A 23,239-nucleotide genomic window follows, 5' to 3' on the forward strand; every position below is an offset into this window, starting at 1 on the left:
TGTGTGTGTGTGTGTGTGTGTGTGTGTGTGTGTGTGTGTGTGTGTGTGTGTGTGTGTGTGTGTGTGTGTAGTCAGGGTCTGGCGGACAGCTGTGTGATCGCGCGTGTGAACGGAGAGCTGTGGGATCTGGACCGTCCGCTGGAGACCGACTGCAGTCTGGAGCTGCTGCGCTTCGATCACGAGGATGCACAAGCCGTCAGTAACTCTACACAGTCTCCACACAGCCGTGCGTGACTCCTGTATGTGAATATAAATGAACAGATGGTGTTGTGTCTCAGGTTTACTGGCACTCCAGCGCTCACGTCCTCGGAGAGGCTATGGAGCGCTTCTACGGCGGATGCCTGTGCTACGGGCCGCCCATCGAGAACGGCTTCTACTACGACATGTTCCTGGACGGACAGAAGTGAGTGGAGCCGTTTGACGTCCGTCTGATCTGACCGCAGCTGCTTTAAACTCGGCGTATCTGCTGTTTGTTCTCAGAGGAGTGTCCAGCTCAGAGTTTGGAGATCTGGAGAACATCTGCAGGAGCATCATGAAGGACAAGCAGCCCTTCGAGAGACTGGAGATCAGCAAGGAGACGCTGCTGGAGATGTTTAAGGTGAGGACTCGCTTCATTTGCTTCATCACTTCAACAAAAAGGGCCATTTATTGGGACCTAACGTCTTTACTACTAATAAAAGTTTGGATACATTGTAGAAATTATTGCAGAAATGTATTACTGTTGTACAGTAGATTGTCCTTCTCAAAGGAATGATGATAAGAATAATGCTATAATTTATTAAAACATTATTTAAGAAATATCACTCAATTTTTGTTCTTTCTTTAATCAAAAAAGTACTTTGTAAAAGCTTTTTCTAACCCTAAATAAAACAAAGGTTGTTGGAAAAATACCATTTCAATCCTTTGAATTAAAAATTTCACATTTATTTCAGTGTGTTGCTTGCTGTTTCTTTATAATTAATGGTACAATTTACTAGCAGTTTCTGAGTGTGAATTGTTTCTACACCAGAATTGTTACTTTTTCATTTGTTTACCATCATTTTGCATTAAATCATAAAACAAAGAATCTAGAATTTCTGGGAAACAATAAAATTATTAAAATTAAAATATGTATTGATTAGACATGCCTTTTGGTTATGAACATTTAATCGGAATCCAGAAAAACAATTAAAATAAAAATTATTTTTTAAAATTAAAATAAAATGCCTTTCATTGGGCCCTGTTATTGTTACAATTGTAATAAATTATTAAAAATTTAAATTATAAAAAAAAATTTTTTTAATTGTATGGAAAAAAATTATATTGATTAGATATGCTTTTTGGTTAGTTGAACCATTAAAAAATAATCCAGAAAAATGAAAATGGGAAAAAATAAAAATAAACACATTTTTTAGGGACCTTTTATTGTTACAATTTTAATACATTATTAAAAATTGTAATTATTAAAATTAATTTAAAAATTAAATAAATAAAAACAGAAAACACAATATTTGGGAAAACATAAAACACATTTCATAGGTCCCTATTATTGTTACAATTTTAATACATTATTAAAAAATTAAATGTAGTTGAACCATTAAAACGGAATCCAGAAAAATAAAAACAGAAAACGTATAATTTTTATTATTATATTTAAGATTTCAAATAAATATGGTATTTATTTACTATCATGGTAAATACCCTGCCGCTCAAACGTTTGGGATCAGTAAGATTTTTAATGTTTTTTAAGGGAGTCTCGTCTGTTCATCAAGGCTGTATTTATTCAATCAAAAATACAGAAAAAACAGTAATACTGTGAAATATTATTGCAATTTCTAATATTGGTTTCCTATTTTACTTTCCTTTTTTACTTCTAAAATGCTTTAAAATGTAATGTATTTCTGTGATGCGCAGCTGTATTTTCAGCATCATTACTGCAGTCTTCAGCGTCACATGATCGTCAGAAATCAGTCTAATATTCTGATTTATTACGAGTGTTGTGCTGCTTCATATTGTTTTTTGGAACATGTGATACTTTGATGAATACAAAGTTAAAAAGAGCAGCATTTGTTCAAAATAGAAATCTTTTCTAACAATAGAAGTCTTTACTATGACATTTATTCATTTAACACATCCCTCCTGAATAAAAGCATTAATTTCTTAAAAAAAAAAAAAGAAAAAATTACTGACCCCAAACATTGTATGTAAAGCATTGTATTTTGTAACACAAAATTTCTTTTTTAAATAAATTATGTTCTTTTTAACTTTTTATTAATCAAAGAATCCTAAAAAAAAGTATCACAGGTCCCCAAAAAAATAAGAAGCAGCACAACACTCGTAATAAATCAGCATATTAGAATGATTTCTGAAGATCATGTGACGCTGAAGACTGGAGTAATGATGCTGAAAATACAGCGCTGCGTCACAGAAATAAATTCTATTATAAAGTATATTAAAATAGAAAACTGTTATTTTAAATTGCAATAATATTTCACAAAATAACAGTTTTTTCCTGTATTTTTGATGAAATAAATACAGCCTTGATGAACAGAAGAGACTCCCTTAAAAAACATAAAAATCTTACTGATCCCAAACGTTTGAGCAGCAGTGTATATTACGGCTCCACGGTATTGTCGTCTGATCAACCTGGTCCAGGTGTTTTTCTATGGACATAGACAAAATGAAATGAAAACGCTTTTCATTTGCTTTTATTATTTTAGTACAACAAGTTCAAGTGTCGGATCCTGAATGAGAAGGTTTCCACTCCCACCACCACCGTCTACAGGTAACGCAGCTTTGCCTGAGCTCTCCGTTCGGATGCTATAAGCCTCTTTCCATCGTGAGTTCACACTCTTCCTCTCATAGGTGCGGCCCGTTGATCGATCTGTGCCGCGGGCCGCATGTACGACACACCGGAAAAATCAAAGCACTCAAGATCTATAAGGTACTCAGACACCTTTAGATCACTCTTACAGCAATGCTTATACTTCTGTTTTTATCAGCACTAGCAAGTCAGTTGTGACTGATGAAATGAATGCGAGTACAAATGCTTTAGAGCTGCAGTTTGTAGCGTGATATTAGAGTGATATTGTGATGTTGTTCAGAATTCATCCACGTACTGGGAAGGCCGCTCAGACATGGAGACGCTTCAGAGGATCTATGGGATTTCTTTTCCTGACAGCAAAATGCTGAAGGAATGGGAACGTTTCCAGGAAGAAGCCAAAAACAGAGACCACCGCAAGATCGGGAAGGTGCGTGAGTCAGAGCTGGAATAAATGATTCACAAACAGTTTCGTCAGCCGAACCCCATCGAGCTTGAATATTTAAGTCAATATATTTCACTTTCAGCGTGTTCCGGTTAGTTAATGTTCATATGACATGCAGATAAACATGAAATATTTAATCTTGTTTTGAAATAAAGTGTTTTGCTTTCATTGTTTTATTTTAAAATTCTTTATTTCAATTTGACATTTTTAGGATTTTAATTTATTTTTAGTGTTTAACTGTTTTTGGTAACACTTTAGAATAGGGAACACTTATTCACTATTAACTACATCTTTTCCCTCAATAAATTCCTAATTTGCTGCTTATTAATAGTTAGTAAGCTAGTTGTTAGGTTTAGGTATTGGGTAGGATTAGGGATGTAGACTAAGGCATTAATATGTGCTTAATTAGTAATAATAAATGGCTAATATTCTAGTAATATGCATGCTAATAAGCAACTAGTTAAAGTGACCCTAAAATAAAGTGTTATCGTGTTTTATTTTAATTTTATTTTAAAACATAGAATGTCAATTTTCTGACTTGAGTTATTAATGTTTTATTTAGATTTTTATTTTAAAATATTTTAATGTCATTTTATGGTTTAATTATTAATATGCGTTTTATTTTGATTTATGTTTATTAAAATTTAGTTATTTTAATTTTAAAATTATCTTTGACTTGACTTTTTTACTTAGTGTTTTGTTTGGAATGTTGTTTTATTTTTATTTTAATTTTACATTTTTATGATTTAATTAATTATTAGTGTTTTATTTTTATTGTTTTAATTTAAAATTATTTATTTTAATTGGACTTGTTTATGATTGAATAATTATTAGCTTTCAATTATTTGCTTTTTATTGGCTTCATAGACCCTTGTTTCATGGAGTGCAGTTTTGCAAAGAAATGCAAAATGAATTTTGTTCAGAAAATGCAAAAATGCAGTTACTTTTTTCAGAATGGGCTGTTCACATTTTTTCATCTTGAAAGGCTTTTTTTTTCCCCGTGTGACGTGTGTCTCTTAATGACAGTGAGTGAATTTCTTGGCTTCTGTGAGGATCAGTCGGTGTCCGTCTTGTTCAGTTCGGCTCAAAGCTCCTAAATTACACCAAACTAACAGGTTTTGCTTTTTGAGTTCTCTTACCTCATTAAAAGCCTCTATACTGCATATAACAGCCGTGCCGTATGGTTTCTAGTGCATTATCATGTATTTTACTGTGGAGCCAGTTTGTCCGATCGGACGTGTCTCTTCACCTCCCGTTGGGCGATGCATGTCACTTCCTCCTCAAGTGTGAGTGAAGGAGCTTGTTAAGATCTCGCTCTCTTGTGGTGTGATTTGCAGGATCAAGAACTTTTCTTCTTCCATGATCTGAGTCCAGGAAGCTGCTTCTTTCTTCCACCAGGCGCTTACATCTACAACACGCTGACAGAGTTCATCAGGGTACGTCAGCAAACAAGCTCAGAATAAAGTACAGTCAAACACTGAATCCCACAGCGCCGTTCATGGTGTGTGTGTGTGTGTGTGTGTGTGTGTGTGTGTGTGTGTGTGTGTGTGTGTGTGTGTGTGTGTGTGTGTGTGTGTGTGTGTGTGTGTGTGTGTGTGTGTGTGTGTGTGTGTGTGTGTGTGTGTGTGTGTGTGTGCAGGAGGAGTACAGCAGACGTGGCTTCCAGGAGGTGGCATCTCCTAACATCTATAACAGTAAACTGTGGGAGACATCGGGTCACTGGCAGCACTACAGTGAAAACATGTTCTCCTTCCCCGTGGAGCAGGACGTCTTCGCTCTGAAGCCCATGAACTGTCCTGGACACTGGTAAACCAGAACTCTGTGCTCAATTAGATTTAATCTCTAAAGGCCAGACACTACAGGTGAATAGGGTTAAAATGTTAAATAATAGATTTCACCATAATTCCCCAGTTGATTGGTTTGTATTGCAAGTTTTCTAAAATGTTATGTTTGAGGGGAAATACTGCAGGTAAAAACACTGTTTTTTCATGCACCTGTCAAGTTTGAGACTTTGAGCTTTGAGCTTGTGTTTTTTTCAGACTAGTGGAAAGAAAACATCCAAAAGACTCTGTTAAGTGTTTCTTTTATAGCACTTTATCTATTTGTGTCAATAGATTTCAATTACAACACATATTTTAAAGGCTGTTTTCTCAAAATGAGTTTTTTCTCCTACACTGAGCCATAAATCTGCACTTCAGCAGCTCTCACACACACCAAACTTTACAGTTTTATTCCTGTCTGTATCCTGAAGGTTTTTACAGAGGGATTTGTTCATATAGAATTTGCTTGATAATATACAACATTTTATTCCCCCAAAAATTGTGAAAATATAGTGTTTTCTGTCCGATCTAAGCATTTTCTGAATTATGGAGTGACAAAAATGAGATTCCATCTGTAAAAACATTTGACTCTAATGTGTCAAAAAAATTAAACAAGAATTTTGAAACTGACATCATCAAGTGTTTAGGTTTTTGTACTAGAAATGTATGCAAATTAGTGCATATTTCATTAAGTAATGACTCATTTGCATATCTAAACCTAACATTTTAGAAAACTTGTAATACAAAAAAGTTTGCAATTATCAATGTAATCAATCAGCTGGGTAAGTAAGGCGATAACTACTTTTTTTACCCTATTCACCTGCAGTGTCTTGCCTTAAATATGACGCATCATCTAGTTAAATATGCACTGATTCACATCTGAACATGGGATAAAGCCAGGTTGAAAACTTCTGTTTGATTTTGTTGCCATATTAGAGTTAAAGGTTCTTCCAGGGACTTTGGATTTCTCTTTTTATCACTCCACAAATCAGAAAATACTGCCAACAAACACATTTTCACCATGTTTTTAGGAATAAATGTCCATGTGAATGATATATGATCAAACCCATCAGTAAAAACCTTCAGAATATAGAGAGGAATATAACTCTAAATTGTGGTGTGTGTACGTGCTGCTGAAGTGGAGAAACAACTTTGTAAACATAAATTGCAATTCAAAATCTACAGACGCCAATACATAAAGTGCAATAATAAAACAAAGTGAATGATATTTTAATGAACCCCTCAGTAAAACCTTCAGAATATAGAGAGGAATTAATCTCTAAGTTTTGGTGTTTGTAAGTGCTGTTGAAGTGGAGAAAAAACCTTAAAGATTTGCATCGTGCCTTTAAAGATACGCATTTTTGCCTTGTTTTTAGGAATAAAATGTTGTATAAATCCTTGTGAATGATATATGAACAAACCCCTCAGTAAAAACCTTCAGAATATAGAGAGGAATAAAGCTGTAAGTTTTGGTGTTTGTAAGTGCTGCTGAAGTGGAGAAACAAACTCATTTTTAAAATATGTTTTGTAAATTACATCTACAGATGCAACTAGATAAAATGCAATAATAAAACCATGCAAATGATATATGAACAAACACTTCCGTGAAAACCTTCAGAATATAAATAGGAATAAAATGCTAGTTTTAGTGTTTGTAAGTGCTGCTTAAGTGGAGAAACAAACTCACAGCCTTTAAATATATGCATTTTGCCATGTTCTTAGGAATAAAATGTTTAAAAAAAAAAAAAAAATTCTACATATAGCATGCTGTCTGATTATCAAACAAATCACTTTATTGGAACAATTCTTTGTTGAACTGATTGTTGAATCAGTCTGAATGACTCGCTGAATCGTTAGTTATAATGTCCGACTGAAGTTGAAAATCATATGTACTTTTTTTAAAGCAATGGTTAAAATAAATTACTGACAAACTGTAGTTTAAAATACATATTTTGTTGTATTAAAAAAAAAATTAAATTATATATTGATTGTATATTAAAAAGTATTAAAATATGTTGAAAATAAATGCATTGGTTATTATTTAGCAGTATTTTGAAGTCTCAGTAGTTTGGGTGTTTATGACTGACTAATATTCTCTCTCTGCTCATGTGATATTCTTGTTTTGAACCTAACATTATCTGTTTGTTTCCGTCCTTCATCTCTCTGTCTCAGTCTGATGTTCGGTCATCGGCCGCGCTCCTGGCGTGAACTTCCTCTCAGATTGGCTGATTTTGGTGTTTTGCATCGTAACGAGCTCTCAGGAACACTGACGGGCCTCACGAGAGTCCGCCGCTTCCAGCAGGACGACGCTCATATATTCTGCACTATGGATCAGGTGCAGCGATGCTTCAGTGTCTTTGAGATACTAGAATATTTTCTTCTTATTTTTTTTTTCATTGAAATTTTAGTAAAAGTTTAAAGTAATTGTATTGTGTGCTGTTGTCATTTTTATTAGTTTTTGTTGTTTTTTAAATTCTATATATTGTTATGGATTTTTATTTCCGTTTTAGTTATTTTAGCACATGAATTTTCAACTAAATGAAATGAATAAAAAAAAGCTTGATCTACTCCACTGTCAATCCCACAATGACCTGTAATGCCTTTAATAAAGAGCTCGACAGCTGATTTAGACAGGGACAGAACCTAATTGTTTGCTCATTGTGTTTCAGATCGAGTCGGAGATGAAGGGCTGTCTGGATTTCTTGCGCTGCATCTATGATGTCTTTGGCTTCTCCTTCCAGCTGCATCTCTCCACGCGTCCGGAGAAGTTTCTGGGCGATATTGCTGTGTGGAATCAGGCTGAGAAGGTTCCAGAATAGCATTTTTCCTGCTGTCTTTAAGATTTGAGTGTTATAGATGTTTTTGTGCAATATTAACTGAGTTTTTATTTTGTAGCAACTAGAGAACAGCCTGAATGAGTTCGGAGAGCCGTGGAAACTTAATCCAGGAGACGGGGCTTTTTATGGACCAAAGGTTAGGAAGGTTCTCTTCATAAATCAAAAATAGGTTTTGTTAATTGAAATTAAGCTGAAATAAAATATAATTATAATATTTTTAATGTTTTTTAAAGAAATCTCTTCTGTTCACCAAGCCTGCCTTTATTTGATCCAAAGTACAGCAAAAACAGTAAAAAAAAAATATTTTTATTATTTAAAATAACTGTTTTCTATTTGAATATATATTTAAAATCTAATTCATTCCTGTGATTTCAAAGCTAAATTTCTAGCATCAAAAATCATTCTAATATTCTGATTTGCTGCTCCAAAAACATTTATTATTATTATAATGTTGAAAACAGCTGAGAAGATTTTTTTTTTCAGGGTTCTTTGATGAATAGAAAGTTCAGGAGAACAGCATTTATCTGAAATGGAAAACTTTTGTAACATTATAAATGTCTTTTATCATCACTGCTGAATAAAAGTATTAATTTCTATAATTTCTTTTCCAAAAAAAAAAAAAAAATTATAGAAAAAATATGTTGGAAAGAATTGCATTAGATACTATTTAGCAGTATTTTGTGGTATTGCTGTAGTTTCGCACATTTGGCTTTTTGGGGTTTTACGAACATACAAAGTGGTAATAAAATATAAATATTGGATCAAAAACTTCAAATTAAAACACTACTTGTACTAACATTACTAAAACTGTAATAAAAATAAATTAAAGCTAAAAAGAAATATTACAAAATTTATAAAAATGCCAAAAGCACATAATAAAATTGGTAAAACTAAAATGAATCTATACAGTCAAACCAAAAATTATTCAGACACCAGATATAATTTTTGATATTTTTGTACTAGTTCATTTATGTAAGTGAGCATTGCTTGGTGATTAGTTGAGCTGAATTGGTTTTATCTAATTGTGTTCTTAAATTTAACAGCTGACAGCTATTCAACCCAATTCATTACATACCTTTCTATCAAAGTTATCTGACATCATCAAGATCAATTTGTTCTGACGCAGTTTAACTCTGAGTTCTTCTCATATTTTATTACCATTTTCTAAACTATAGTGTAATAATGTGAGAAATGTTGAAGGTGTCTGAATAAAGTTTGGTTTGACTGTATACATTACTAACACTGATTCCATGCTATTCTGGGTTTTTAAACCTCAAAATGTAAATCCTCTCAAGCAGATGTTTGTCGTGCAGGAGTAATGATCATCTCTTGTGTTGTAGATTGACATTACGATTAAAGACGCCATCGGCCGTTATCACCAGTGTGCCACGATTCAGCTGGATTTCCAGCTGCCCATCCGCTTCAGTCTGACGTATGTGGGGTGAGTAGAGCTCAGGCGATCTGTGAACGCTCACACGGCTGTGAATCAGAGTTTAATCGTCTGAACCGCTGCAGGAGAGACGGCGATGACAAGGACCGACCGGTCATCATTCACCGCGCCATCCTGGGCTCCGTGGAGAGAATGATCGCCATCCTCACCGAGAACTACGCCGGGAAATGGTGATAAAACTGATATTTATCAGTACATTCCATTATTCTTTACTAAAACTAAGAAATTGATTTCGAAAATAACAAAATACTATAGTAGTTTTTACAATTCTCCTTCAAATTATTAAGAGGCGTCTTTGTAAATAGTTAAATCATTTTGATAACAGTAGTAATTAATACTAGTATCATTGTAGTAATTAATATTTGAGCGTTTCAGATCAGGTGCTGTCATATAAGACCTTTTTGTGTTGGGGAAATAATCAAGTGTTATATTTGATTGATAGTAAAGGTTAATTCAAAAATACATTATTAAACATATTTAATAATATATTCTGGGAAGGAAAGAAATAAAAAAATTTCCTTAAAGCACATTCAAGACGTTTTCTAAAAATGAAAAACTAAATTTTGTTAGATTTTTCCTTAAAAGAAGCTATATATATATATATATAATTTTTTTTTTTTACAGAAAACAAGACAATATCTTAAGTCATTTTACTTAAACAGCAAATTCATCTTGATTCAAAAATGTTTAGATATTTATACTAGAAAACAAGACAAAAACACCATGATTTTTGATTTTTGCAGTGTAAAAATGACTAAATTTCCTTATTTTAAAGGCAAAAACTAATATGGCAACAATTACTAAAACTTTCAAATGAAGATTGAAAATATAAAATTCATAAAAACAAATTGAATACAATATCTCAAAACAATTTAGTATTGATGACCATTTATAACCGTCTTTCTTTACCGTTAATCACTGCAACATTAAAAGCACTTTTGCTGCTGTGTCTTTAAGACTCCTATATGTTAATGTCTTGTTGAGTCTGTTGCGATTGGCTAACCTCTTTGCATATGTAATGAGCTGCAGTTGACACTTCCTCTTGGACACAGAAGGTCAGCAGCTGTGTGTTTGTGTTGTGTTCGGTCAGGCCGCTGTGGCTGTCTCCACGTCAGGTGATGCTGGTGCCGGTGAACCCGTCTCTTGAAGAATACGCCAAACAGGTATCTGCTCTGAGATCCGTCACTCAACCACAGAACACTGTTGACAACTCCTTTTCAGAGAAAGTTGATAAATGACGTTATGATGTCATTGCGTAATCATGGCGCAAAATTGTGCCACGACATCAAATCTCAGCAAAAAACTATATTTTATGTATGTTAATTTAGATTTTTTTGTAAAATAATATGCATAATATAATAATAAAATATAACTGTATTTTTAATAGTGCAGTCAAACGATTAATCGCATCCAAAATAAACGCTTTTGTTTACATAATATATGTATGTGTACTGTGTATATTTATTATGTGTGTGTGTATATATATATATATATATATATATATATATATATATATATATATATATATATATATATATATATATATATATATATATATATATATATAAATACACACACATACAGTATATATTTTGAAAATATTTACATGTGTATATGTATTTATATTCTTATAAATATATTTAATATATAGACATAACATATTTTTCTTAAATATATATATATATGCATGTGTTTGTATTTATTACAACAAAAACTTTTATTTTGGATGCGATTAATAGTTTGGCAGCACTCATTTTAAATGCATTGAATTATTGAGCACTTACACATTTTTGAATGATTACAATTGAAGTTTTTTTAAAAAGCTAGTAAACTAGTAATACGACGCATTCTCAACAATTATGCTTTAAGCAGTGTATTAGTAGTTAGTTAGTATTGCTGGGCATCTTTGGTTTCCTCTTTTTGTGTAATTTGGATGGAAAATGTGCCTTTTTATTATCTACGAGTCACTACGTTGCTAAAAGTTGCCAAATAAATGTAAAAAATTGCAAAGTTTGTTGCTAGGTGCTTTTGGAAGAAAGTTTAGAGTTAAAGTTGGCAACACTGATACAGAGAATGTGGAGATGCTCATTAAAGCTCAATCCATAATCAAGATCTGATTGGTTGAGGAACGTGGCTGTGGTGTGTGGCCTTAGATAAAGAAAAGCTGAGGATGAAAAATTATTCTATATTTGTGCATCATGCACATCTTTAGAGTGCCATGCACTGATGAGTTGTGCGTAATAATACTGGGATAAATTCTGCTGCCTGTTGTGTTTTTAAAGTCAAATTAAAGTCATGTTCCTGCTCTTATCTTTTTGAAATTAGTTTTTGTATTATTTTCAGTCGTGGTTTTAGTGTCCTTCCTCAAATTTTATGATGATTTGTTTTTGTTTTTCTCATTTAATCTTGAAGTACATCCGCTGGCTTTCTGAAAACTGAGCAAAGATCAGGTTAAGTTCTAGTTGTACCTTTTATTTCTGAGAGAACTGAGATTATTATAATGTGATGCCAGCTGACGTCACATCAGCACTGAGATCAGTGTATTTAATCTGCTAACTAGGAAGCGTAGATGTGTGGATCGATGCTGTTCTCATCTCTCGCTCCAGGTCTGTCAGAGGTTTGTTGAAGCTGGATTCATGGCCGATGCTGATTTGGACTCCGGTTGTCTTCTGAATAAGAAGATTCGTAACGCGCAGCTGGCGCAGTATAACTTCATCCTGGGTAAGACCTGAGTCTGAGAGAGCTGGAGGCTCTTCTCTGGAGGCCTGCGCTGATGTGTGTTTGTGTGGCAGTGGTGGGAGAGAAGGAGCGCGCCGCTAGCAGCGTGAACGTCAGAACCAGAGATAATAAAGTGCACGGAGAGCTGAGCGTGGAGCAGGTGATGCAGAGACTGACGCTCCTCAGACAGTCGCGCTGCCGCAGCGCCGAGGAAGACTTCTGAGACGGAGGAGGAAGAGTCTGAGACATGCAATCAGAAGAGAGTTAAACGATGTCTTGTGTTCAAGTTCAGACGGTTTGCAATAAAGACTGTCACGTTTATCGTTTGGAAGCTTGTCTTTATCTAATATTTATAGAAATATCAATACTATAAATAAAAAAAATCAGTATATAAATAATACCAAAACAATATAGTTTAAATAAAGTCTTTTTTTCCATATATCAAAGCAATTTAGTTTTAATGACCATTATAACTGTCTCTCTCTTAATCTTTAATCGCTGTCACATTAAAAGCCAGTGTAGAAATTACATTTAATTACGTTTTTTTCACCATTGGTTAGAAACATAAGCAAAGACAACATCTGGAGCTACATGTGTAGATATTATGCATCTTAAAGGGTACTTCTTTCTTTCTTTCTCTCTTTCTTAATTTCTTTCTTTCAATTAATTCAAAATTGCTATATTGGCAGTATATGTGGAGTAATATAATAATAATAACAAGGAATAGTTCAAAATAATAGAAGAAAACATTATAACAATTTAAACTTAAATAAACAGTGTAACAAATTAGAATGTGTGAACATTTCATACCACAATGTCTTTCTTTCTTTCTTTCTTTATATATTTATTTCATATTTATACTTTATATGCTCTTTTTTGGTGCATACTGCCAAAAACCTTGTTTACATCTAGTGCATGTGTAAACTATATTATTTGGAAAAAATGTTGTGTTCATTATTTTTATTATTTAATTTTTTAATCAAGATACTTGTTTCAGTAAAATATTGGACATCACAGTTTTTCTCTCATTAAAGCAAAGATGTGCGTTATGGGACTTTTATTTTGAACTATTAGCCGTTGGGACTTTTACGGGAGCGGAAGCCGGAAGTAGAGTCCATCGGCGGCGGCGGTGTTCTGGAAGCTAGCGAACGGATTGAAATGGGTTTTTGAACGCGAACGGAACACCATGAGCTCGTATTTGATGCTGTTTCTGCTGCTGCTGGACATTAACTCCCAGTGTGTGATCGGTAAGAGCGCGAACACCGAGCACTACACGCTAAAGTCATCGTTATCTGGGTCTGGACTCTGTTACCGTGGAAGTACCGTGTTTTGTTACAGAAAATTAATATCATCACGGTCTTATTTGAGTTACATGCGTACCGTGTAAATACAAGGATATATACGGATGGTACCACAGTTTACCGTGTTATTTACACGATATATATGCGAAGTACCTCGGTATCAGTGATGTACTGTAGTATCAGTGTTTTGTTATCAGACCGTCTGTTGTTTACATCTAGCTTTAAAATACCTGTATTTGATGCGTGGATACGTCACTGATTTCTTGTGACAATCGTTTATACATCACGTGATCAACTAAGAACAATAATCAAATTAATAAAAAAATAAGGAATACCTGTTTTCCCCGTTCAGTGTGACTACACAATAATAGTTAGTAAGAAAATAGTTATTTTGATTCTTCAAAATTTTAATACGATTTAAATTATAAAAATAAAAATAACTCAAAGTAATATATTACTGTTGTAATAATTCTATTGTATCGTAAAATAAAAATAGTAGTTAGTTAATTGATTATTCAAAGTAACATTGTTTCATTATTATTTAAATTCACAAATTAAACAAATCAGTAAATATAGCACTATTGCAGTAATACTATTGTACTGTAAAATATAAATGAGTAATAACTAATTCTTATTCAAAAAATTTCATTATTTAAATGATGGAAATTAAGCAAATCAATAAGAATACACTATTGCACTGTAAAATAAAATGAATTTTCGATAATAATGATTAATTATTATTCAAAATATTTTTTAATTGCAATTACGTGGAATTATATTGAAGCACACTTTTGCATTAATTATATTGAGTTATGCTGGATTACATATTGAATGAGGATTTACCTTGAGAAAATCTTTTTTCCATCACATTTCATGCAGTACACATACAGTCAGATGGTGTGTGTGTGTGTGTGTGTGTGTGGGGGGTGTGAGAGAGTGTGAGTGTGTGTGTGGGTGTGAGAGAGTTTGTGTGTGTGTGTGTGTGTGTGTGAGAGTGTGTGTGTGAGAGAGTGTGTGTGTGTGTGTGTGTGGGTGTGAGAGAGTGTGTGTGTAAGGGGTAGGTTTAGGTGTAGGGTTGGTGTAGGGCAATAGCACATACAGTAAGTACAGTATAAAAACCATTACGCCTATGGAGAGTCCCCGTAAACCACTAAAACAAACGTGTGAGTGTGTGTGTGTGTGTGTGTGTGTGTGTGAGAGAGTTTGTGTGTGTGTGTGTGTGTGTGTGAGAGAGTGTGTGTGTGAGAGAGTGTGTGTGTGTGTAAGGGGTAGGTTTAGGTGTAGGGTTGGTGTAGGGCAATAGCACATACAGTAAGTACAGTATAAAAACCATTACGCCTATGGAGAGTCCCCACTTTTCACAAAAACAAACGTGTGTGTGTCTCTCAGCGTATCTGAGCTCTCCTCACGTGGGTCAGGAGCCGCCGTACACAGCGCAGCAGAGTCCGGTGATGAGCAGTCCGGTGGCACTGACCGCTTCCTCCAGTGAGTGACCCTCCAGCACCATCCAGAGCGTCAGATTCATACGGAGCGCACCGCATAAACATCTCTGTGTGTGTGTGTGTGTGTGTGTGTGTGTGTGTTCAGCTGCTCCGGTGGTGACCGATAGCTACCTGTCCAGGTGTCCCAGCGGCAGTCAGTGCTCCAGACTCCCGGCCGACTGCATCATCTGCGCATTTCATCACAACTGCAGCTACGGCCGGCCGGCTAACTTCACCTGCAGAGCCAGAGCCGGCGTTCACTGTGTGGTGAGATCCTCTCAGAACGAGTTAACTGCTCTGCGTGCGATCGTAGAGTTCAGTGCCCTTCCTTCACTCTCAAAGCGTCTTAAATGAGGACAATAGAAGCAATTAAAATCAACAAAAGAGCAATGATATACAAGACAAGTCTCAGTTAGCTTAACACCGTACACGCAGCAAGGGTTTTATATATATATATATATATATATATATATATATATAATTATAGAATAAATAAAAAGAAACAAATAGATAGAATAGAGAAATCTAATGTTAGAGGCTTTTTAAAAAAACAAAAAAACAAGCAGTTAGGAAACAAATAGAGTGCAAGTCTTAAAGAGTAAAGTGTGTTTTTTAATAAAAAATAAATCATAGTTAAAATAGAATTAGAATAGAGAGTGCTAGAGTTAAATAAAGATGAAATACATTTTTTTTATTTTCTGCTTTCAAGTTAATTTGAGTTAAAGTTCTATTAATTTTGTCATTTTTATTTTATTTTTTATTTTTATTTTGTTGTTTTTAAATATCTATAAAATTTAAATTAATTTTAATTTAAATTTGTTATTTTAGTACACAAAAGTAAACTAAATAAAAATGAGAAATGCTTGTCAGCTAGCTTAAAATAAGTTTTATATTTTTTATTTTATTTCAGTTAACATTTATTTTATTTCAAATAATGAACATGTTTTTGTTATGGTTTTAGTTAACTTCAATAACCCTAAATTATATTACATATTCAATATACAGATTGCTCATTTAGAGTTGTATATTATTTATCACATTATTTTTGAAGTTTGTAAAGTGAACTACACGTTCTGAATTCCTCACCAGTTATTCTACACTTTCACTGCTTTGATGGATACACATCTATTATTTATATTTGCCCTTAAATATGTGAATTACCATACATTTAAACTGTTTCTTATTTATAAAAGCCCATAAATACATTTGGGAAGTAGATTATGTGCTTTATAAATAATCTGTGCAATTCTGAAATCTGCAAGATTTAAAGCATTTGAGTTCATAATCTGTTAGTTGTTTAATAATAAGTGAAAATAAAGAGCTCAGATGCTTAATGCATTAGTCAAGAAATGTTTTCCAGTCTGTTGTTCTGTGTGTGTGTGTGTTTCAGAACGAGCAGGGTCAGCCGCAGCAGAACTTCACGCTGACGCTGGACTGTCGCTTCTGTTGGCAGCTGGACGCGTCGCAGTATCGCTGCTCAAACTCCACCAGCTGCATGACTGTGTCCTGTCCCCGCAGACGCTATAACGCCAGCTGCGAAGCTCTGGAGCACGTGCACTGCCTCGGTAAACACACACACATACACACACACACGCTCACACACACACACACACACGCCACACACACACACACACACCAGCGGCTCGCTACAGGAGTAATCATGTGGGAAGCTGTGCTGCATGAATAAAAACTAAAAATGCAGGACTACAGACTGAGACTCAAACAGTAGACAACAGCGCTAGCAACATCATGGTCATGGGTTCGATTCCCAGGGAATGCCCAAACGATCAAATGTGTATCTTAAAGGAGTCATCGGATGCCCAAGTTGATATGACTCTCTAGGGTCTTTAAAGGGTTAGTTCGCCCAAAAATGAAATGAATAAAGGCCGCCTGTAGCAAATCTATGTGTTTTTGTAAGAAAAATATCAGTTTTTAAAAAGTTATAAACACTTTTCTATCACTTCTGCTATCTATCGTACGCAGAAGCCGTTTCCGGGCGGATGACGTAGGCGTAGCGCCTCTGAGATATGCTAGTCTCACGGGTTTGTTTACAGGAGCAAAAGAAGCAAAGCTTCCTTACTTTAACAAAGGAAACCCAGTCTCTTCTTGGCTTATATCTAAATCCTCACACATTTCTCTTTACAAATCCTTGTTTTGTGCTTCTAATTCGTGACCGGCGTTTTGTTTTGCTCTGTCTCCTCCGTGCTTCCACATTCGTTACTAATCACCACCGCATGCGGAAGTTAGAGAAAACGGTTTATAATATTTTAAATATTGATGTTTTTCTTACAAAAACGCATCGATTCGCTACTGGAGGCCTTTATTCACCCCTGGAACTGTGTGAGGAACTGTTTATTATGGATGGATGCGCTTTATTTGACTATATTTGGACTGTTGGAAAAAACACAGATCCACTGCCATTATAAAGCTTGTAAGAGCAAGGACAATTTTAATATAACTCCGATTGGATTCGTCTGAAAGAAGAAAGTCATGTACACCTAGGATGCCTTGAGGGTGAGTAAAACATGGGCTAATTTTCATTTTTGGGTGAACTAACCCTTTAATGAAAAGTCATAATTTGGTTAAAATGTCTCAATGGTAGTGTAAAACAACACCCTTTTTACCCTGTCAAAAACAGCTCTGTTCACAGCAAGCCGTTTCGGTGCATGTCGCTATAAATGCTAATGACCTCTGCTGACCCCGCCCCTCTCTTCCGAGCCGCTCTCTGAGAGACTCTTAACTTTAGCCGCATTCATCGTGAAACTTGCTAACTAGCACATTATTAGGACATTTTTATTATTTTATTATTACATTTTTCATAAAATAACCTTATACTCACTTCTTCTTCTTCGCATGATTCGTGCGAACATAGACGCATTTAGGTAGATCAGGGGCGCATTCCCTTCAGAAACAAGCGTAATCCACTCTGTCTTCAGCTTGTTTGTCAACAACAAAACACCTCAGTCGCTTAAATCGGAGACGTTCTTGATCTGAGAAAGGGGTTTTGATTTATGGGGATTTAAAAAAAAAAAAAAAGGCACTGGGTGGATTTTTATCATTATAGGGTGGTTGTCTGCACAGTTTCAGTTCAAACATGTAAAAGTGAATTTCGCATCTGATGAACCCTTTAAATGCAATGTGAGGAGGACTGTAAATCCAAACTTCCATCATCATTTACTCACTCTCATGTCTTTCCAAACCTTCTGTTGAACACCGAGGAAGATACAGTCGCTTGTCCCCATTGACTTCCATTATATTTCTTTCCCTGCTGTGGAAGTCAGTGGCTCCCGGCAATTGCCTGGTTTCCCACATTCTTCACAATATCTTCTTTTGTGTTCAGCAGAAGACAGAAGCGTGCTGTGACACGATGATGGCAGAATGCTGTTTTCCTTCACGTGTGTGTTTGTGCTGTTGTGTTCGCAGGCAAGCGGGTGTTTCAGAAGCGTCTGTTCTGTAACTGGACGGGAGGATATAAGTGGTCCACGGCTCTGGCCCTCAGGTGATTTCAATCATAAACATGAGAGTTGTGTGTTAGTATGATGTGATGAATCTGTTTGAGCTTCAGAACTTTCATCTGGATTTGATTTATGATTAAATTCTTTGTTCGCTCTCTGTGAATCCTGTGATGAACAAACTCGTGTTTTATTACAGAGAGACGCTTCTTGCTGTTGCAGTATTGTTTTTGTTGTTGTTGTTGTTTAAAAGCGTCTTTAATAATATGAATGATGATGCTAAATGAATTCCAGTGTAATATGAGCCTCCAACTTCAAAATCGTCCTACATCGCTGCAGAAGTGTTTACAAAGTAAACATGCAAAGAAGGTCAAACGCCCCAAACTAAAAAAGGTGAAACAGAGATGTAGGACGATTTTGAAGTTGGAGGAGAAAATGAGATGGGAGTTTTTAGACCTTCCCTAACTGTGTTGAACCGGAGTGCACTGAGTACGCATGCGCATCGCAGAACTAGACAAGATGAGCATCTGAGGTTAAAAAGTATTTTTTTAGAAAATGATCGATCGTTTCGCTAGATAAGACCCTTAAACCTCGGCTGGGATTGTTTAGAGCTCTTTGAAACTGCATTTTTAACCTTCAATCCGTTGAGCACCATTGAAGTCCACTATATGGAGAGAAATATTAGAATGTTTTCCTCCAAAAACTTAATTTCTTTGCAACTGAAGAAAGAAAGACATGAACATTTTAAATGACATGGGGGTGAATAAATTATCAGGAAATTTTTATTCTGGAAGTGGAGAAACCCTTTAACGCTGCTTAATGCATTAAAACAGTGTTTTTGAAAATACCACCTTCAGCGAGCACATTATTAATAAAGCATACTATTTACAGACAAGCAGATAGTAGTAGTAGTACTTTATTTATCCCCGTCTGGAAATTTTGTTTCAGTGGGTTTCAACATGCGTTTCAAATAAACAATAAAAAGACATTTCAACATATAAACGAAGACACAAAATATAAGTAAAAAACAACAACACTATCTTTCATTTAAGCATTTCGTGCTTTTGTTCCTCTTGAGCATTTCCAAACCAGCAAGTGATACAAAAGCTCAAAACACTTTCAATAAAAGAACTCTAAAACATTTTTAACAATGGAAGGCTTACGTTAAATGACACCATCTTTTAATAGAGACTTTGCTGACTCTTTATAGCTCACCTCAAATATTACCCCAAGATATTTATACTCCTCAATGCTCTGGATCTGTTCCCCTTTAAAGGTGCCATAGAATGGAAAACTGTGTTTACCTCGGCATAGTTGAATAATAAGAGTTCTGTGCATGGAAATGGCATCCAGTGAGCCTCTAACACCATTGTTTCCTCCTCATGTAAATCTCGTCCGTGCAAAAGACCACTGAAAAAGAGGCGAATCCCAACATAATGCCAACTGTGACATTACAGTCGGGATCATTAATGTTTACGCCCCCAACATTTGCATAACGTGTACCAGCCCATGTTCTTGGCCAGCCGAATCATCAATGCAGTGTTGCCAGATATTGCTATTAAAACAAACAAAAACCTGAAATTATTTTGCAATTAAGATAAGATAAAGATATCCTAAACTGCAACATCCTACTTTATTAACTTTCGAAAGTGTCAAAAAAAGTGAAAAAAAGACTAGTCCAAAAACGCTTATAACAGCTGGATCTGGCAACACACACAACTCAAGCGTCTCGCAGCGATCATGTTCATACCACAGATGCTAAACATTTTTAAAATCTCTCAAAATCTGTATCTTCATCTGATACAGGCTCAAACATATGTGACTCTGGACCACAAAACCAGTGTCCATTTTTCGAAATTGAGATTTATGCATCATCTGAATAAATAATCTTTGCATTGATGTATGGTTTGTTGGACAATATTTGTCTGAGATACAACTATTTGAAAATCTGGAATCTGAGGGAGCAAAAAAATCTAAACATTGAGAAAATCACCTTTAAAGTTGTTTAAATGAAGTTCTTAGCAATGCATATTACTAATCAAAAATGAAGTTTTGATATATTTACGGTAAGAAATTTACAAAATATCTTCATGGAACATGGTCTTTACTTAATATTCTAATGATTTTTGGCATAAAAGAAAAATGTATAATTTTGACCCATACAATGTATTGTTGGCTATTGCTTCAAATATCGCTGTGCTGCTTATGACACCATCGTTCACGCCGGACAGTAGAGATCTGTGTGAGCTGTGAAACAGCCAATCAGAGCAGAGCTCAACATTATTATTCATGACCCTTCCAAATAAGGTAATAATAGACCGTTTCATTCTAGGGACAAATCCTAGGGTTGTAAATAGACATGTAAAACCGTTTCTGGAGATTTTTGGCCTTTTCTTAAGCCACATACCTTCTATGTAGATATCAGAGAATAATTTCAAATACTGCATCAATGCATTCTATGGCAGCTGTAATAGTGGTCAGACTCGTATGAGATATGAGTCCAGAATAAGAATAACGCTTATTGAGTTTGGCGTGTTGTTCAAAAACAGTGTTTTAATGCGTTAAGCCACGTTCCCGTGGGTATGGTCCTGTGCCTGCTAACCGGACGCTGTGTGTGCGCAGCATCTCTCTGGGCGGCTTCGGTGCGGACCGCTTCTATCTGGGCCAGTGGAGGGAAGGTCTGGGGAAGCTCTTCAGCTTCGGAGGCCTGGGCATCTGGACGCTGATCGACGTGCTGCTGATCGGCGTGGGATACGTGGGGCCGGCCGACGGCTCTCTCTACATCTGAGGTTCGGATGGCGTGACTGTGACTCCTCCATCCCAGATTTCCAGCCCGATTCGCACGTGTCTCGTCCAAACTCCCACTGCGGCAGATTCCCATCTGCTCCCGATGCGTCCCTGCCTTCAGCAGCACGTCTGACTAACGCCGTCGGAGGAAGAGCGCGATGAAGACGCTTCACGGTTCGGAGTCTAAAACATGTACAATATGTATCTAAACTCATCTGTGTGCGTGTAATATTACTGCTGTGTGTATATATGATTCACTGGTGATTTCTGATTAAAACTCTGTCAGGTTGATGATGATCGTCACCTGTGTTTGGCTTTATGTCTTTATATATATATATATATTCCTCACAGATTCAGCAAGACGAGACACTGCAGGTGAAAATATGAAGATAAAGTCAGGTTCAAAATTCCTGTTTGGATTTCTGCTGTCAAACAATTAATCGCATCCAAAATAAAAGTTTTTGTTTACATAATGTGTGTGTGTAATGTATATATTTATGTAAATGTAAATGCACACACATATTTAGAAAATATTTACATGTATATATTTGTATTCATATAATTGGTATTATATATTTAATATATAAACAACATATTTTGCATACGTGTGTGTATTTACACAGTATATGCATAATAAATATACACAGTACACACTCATATATTATGCAATTTGTGATTAATACTAGTTTATATTAAAGGTTTTAATCTGAGGGGTTTATGTTTTTATCACTCCATAAATCAGAAAATTGTGAAAGCTTGTTTCTGCCACGGCATAAAAAAATTAAATAGGTAATAGTGACTTTTTAAATCACAATTCAGACATTTGTCTCGCAATTCTGTGTTTATATCTAACAATCGTGCGAAGAAAAGTCAGAAGTGCGAGATGCAAACTCAGAAATGTGAAACGCAAACTTGCAATTGTGAGAATTTGCAATTACCTTTTTTATTCCATGGCAGAAACAAAAAAAGTATAATTTCTGAGTTTATTTCTTGCAATTGTTTGTATCCTTTTTGCAAGAATTGCATGAAAAAAATTCAAATTGTGAAATAAAAAGTCGCAATTGCCTTTATTTCTTATTCTGTGGCAGAAAACACGCTTCCATAGAAAATACTGTAAATGGACACATTTTCACCATGCTTTTAGGAATAAAATGTGTAAATCAGTGTAAATGAAATCTGAACAAACCTTCAGAATACAGAGAGGAATGAAACTCTAAAGTTTGCTGTATGTAAGAGAAAAAACTAGATGCAAATAGATAAAGTGGAATTAAGTAATAAAATCAATTAAATGTGTATTTTGGATGTGTTTTTTTTTTTTCACTATGAATGAAGACATGATGATAGGAAGCAAAACAGAGCGGTGCGTAAAAACCTAAATCATCTTCCAGGAATTACAGGTAATTGTCTGACTCTGATTGGTTTTTTCATCTGTTTTCTAGTAAAGTCACCAGCAGCACTAGTACCGGGGATGGAAGAGTTAAACCACTCTAAATATTTGTAGAATGTGAAATCTCCTGCAGAAATATCTTCTATAATCAGTCAGAACAGGACTTTTCGAGACCCTTCAGGCTTTTTCATCGTGTTCCAGCCTGAACAAACACACTGTGAGTGAATGTAAGTGCTGGTTTCTTCTGCTCATATTTCCACACACAGTTCATCCTGACCTCCAACTACTGCTTCTGTTCCCACTTTCAGTTTCTGTGTGTTCCAGAACATTCTGCGTAGTGTGTAGCGCTAACCGCTGTTAAATAGCAGTACGGCATGTTACAAACAAGTGCTCAACGGGGACAGTTCACACAAAAATGTTAAATCTGTCACGAGTCTCTTTTGTTGTTGTTCACACAATGAAAGTCCATATTGTTTGGATCCCAACGTTCTCCAAAATATCTTCTTTTATGTTCCAGAAAAGAAAAAAAGTCAGTCATCGTAAAAATGGTTTACAAAAATCAGTGTTTTTAAAAGAATATTTTTTTCATGTTTTTATTATAAAAGTTATTAATATTTTGAATTAGTTATTACTTTTAGTTTTAAAGTGTCAGTAATTTTGTTGTGGTGTTATTTTTATTTTTAATGTCTATACAATTTTTATTATTTTTTTTCCTTTGCAACTATCTGAAATAAAATAAGTTTTGTTTTTTGTTTTATTCC

The 23,239-nt window shown here is 35.0% G+C and overlaps 2 protein-coding genes across 3 annotated transcripts in view; both read left to right on the forward strand.

The window, feature by feature from the left end:
- Window positions 1-12,396, forward strand: part of tars3 (threonyl-tRNA synthetase 3) — a 17,054-nt gene extending 4,658 nt beyond the window's left edge. For both annotated transcript variants that reach the window (XM_058750570.1, XM_058750571.1), the window contains exons 4-19: window positions 72-195; window positions 279-403; window positions 481-598; window positions 2,700-2,764; window positions 2,845-2,923; window positions 3,084-3,230; window positions 4,583-4,681; window positions 4,885-5,051; window positions 7,238-7,400; window positions 7,735-7,872; window positions 7,961-8,038; window positions 9,243-9,343; window positions 9,418-9,522; window positions 10,443-10,515; window positions 11,959-12,073; window positions 12,145-12,396. In XM_058750570.1, coding sequence (XP_058606553.1) covers window positions 72-195; window positions 279-403; window positions 481-598; window positions 2,700-2,764; window positions 2,845-2,923; window positions 3,084-3,230; window positions 4,583-4,681; window positions 4,885-5,051; window positions 7,238-7,400; window positions 7,735-7,872; window positions 7,961-8,038; window positions 9,243-9,343; window positions 9,418-9,522; window positions 10,443-10,515; window positions 11,959-12,073; window positions 12,145-12,293 — 1,846 coding nt within the window. In that variant the 3' untranslated portion in view covers window positions 12,294-12,396. The remainder of the gene's footprint in view (window positions 1-71; window positions 196-278; window positions 404-480; window positions 599-2,699; window positions 2,765-2,844; window positions 2,924-3,083; window positions 3,231-4,582; window positions 4,682-4,884; window positions 5,052-7,237; window positions 7,401-7,734; window positions 7,873-7,960; window positions 8,039-9,242; window positions 9,344-9,417; window positions 9,523-10,442; window positions 10,516-11,958; window positions 12,074-12,144) is intronic.
- A 749-nt stretch (window positions 12,397-13,145) lies between these two features.
- tm2d3 (TM2 domain containing 3) lies at window positions 13,146-22,384 on the forward strand. The gene is made up of 6 exons (XM_058750576.1): window positions 13,146-13,317; window positions 14,761-14,856; window positions 14,959-15,119; window positions 16,243-16,417; window positions 18,276-18,351; window positions 20,927-22,384. Exons 1-6 carry the CDS (start codon window positions 13,257-13,259, stop codon window positions 21,090-21,092), a joined length of 735 nt encoding a protein of 244 aa, XP_058606559.1. The 5' UTR covers window positions 13,146-13,256; the 3' UTR covers window positions 21,093-22,384.
- The last annotated feature ends 855 nt before the right edge of the window (window positions 22,385-23,239 follow it).

The sequence above is a fragment of the Onychostoma macrolepis genome, chromosome 18, assembly GCF_012432095.1.
Source record: "Onychostoma macrolepis isolate SWU-2019 chromosome 18, ASM1243209v1, whole genome shotgun sequence".
Lineage (NCBI taxonomy): Eukaryota > Metazoa > Chordata > Actinopteri > Cypriniformes > Cyprinidae > Onychostoma > Onychostoma macrolepis.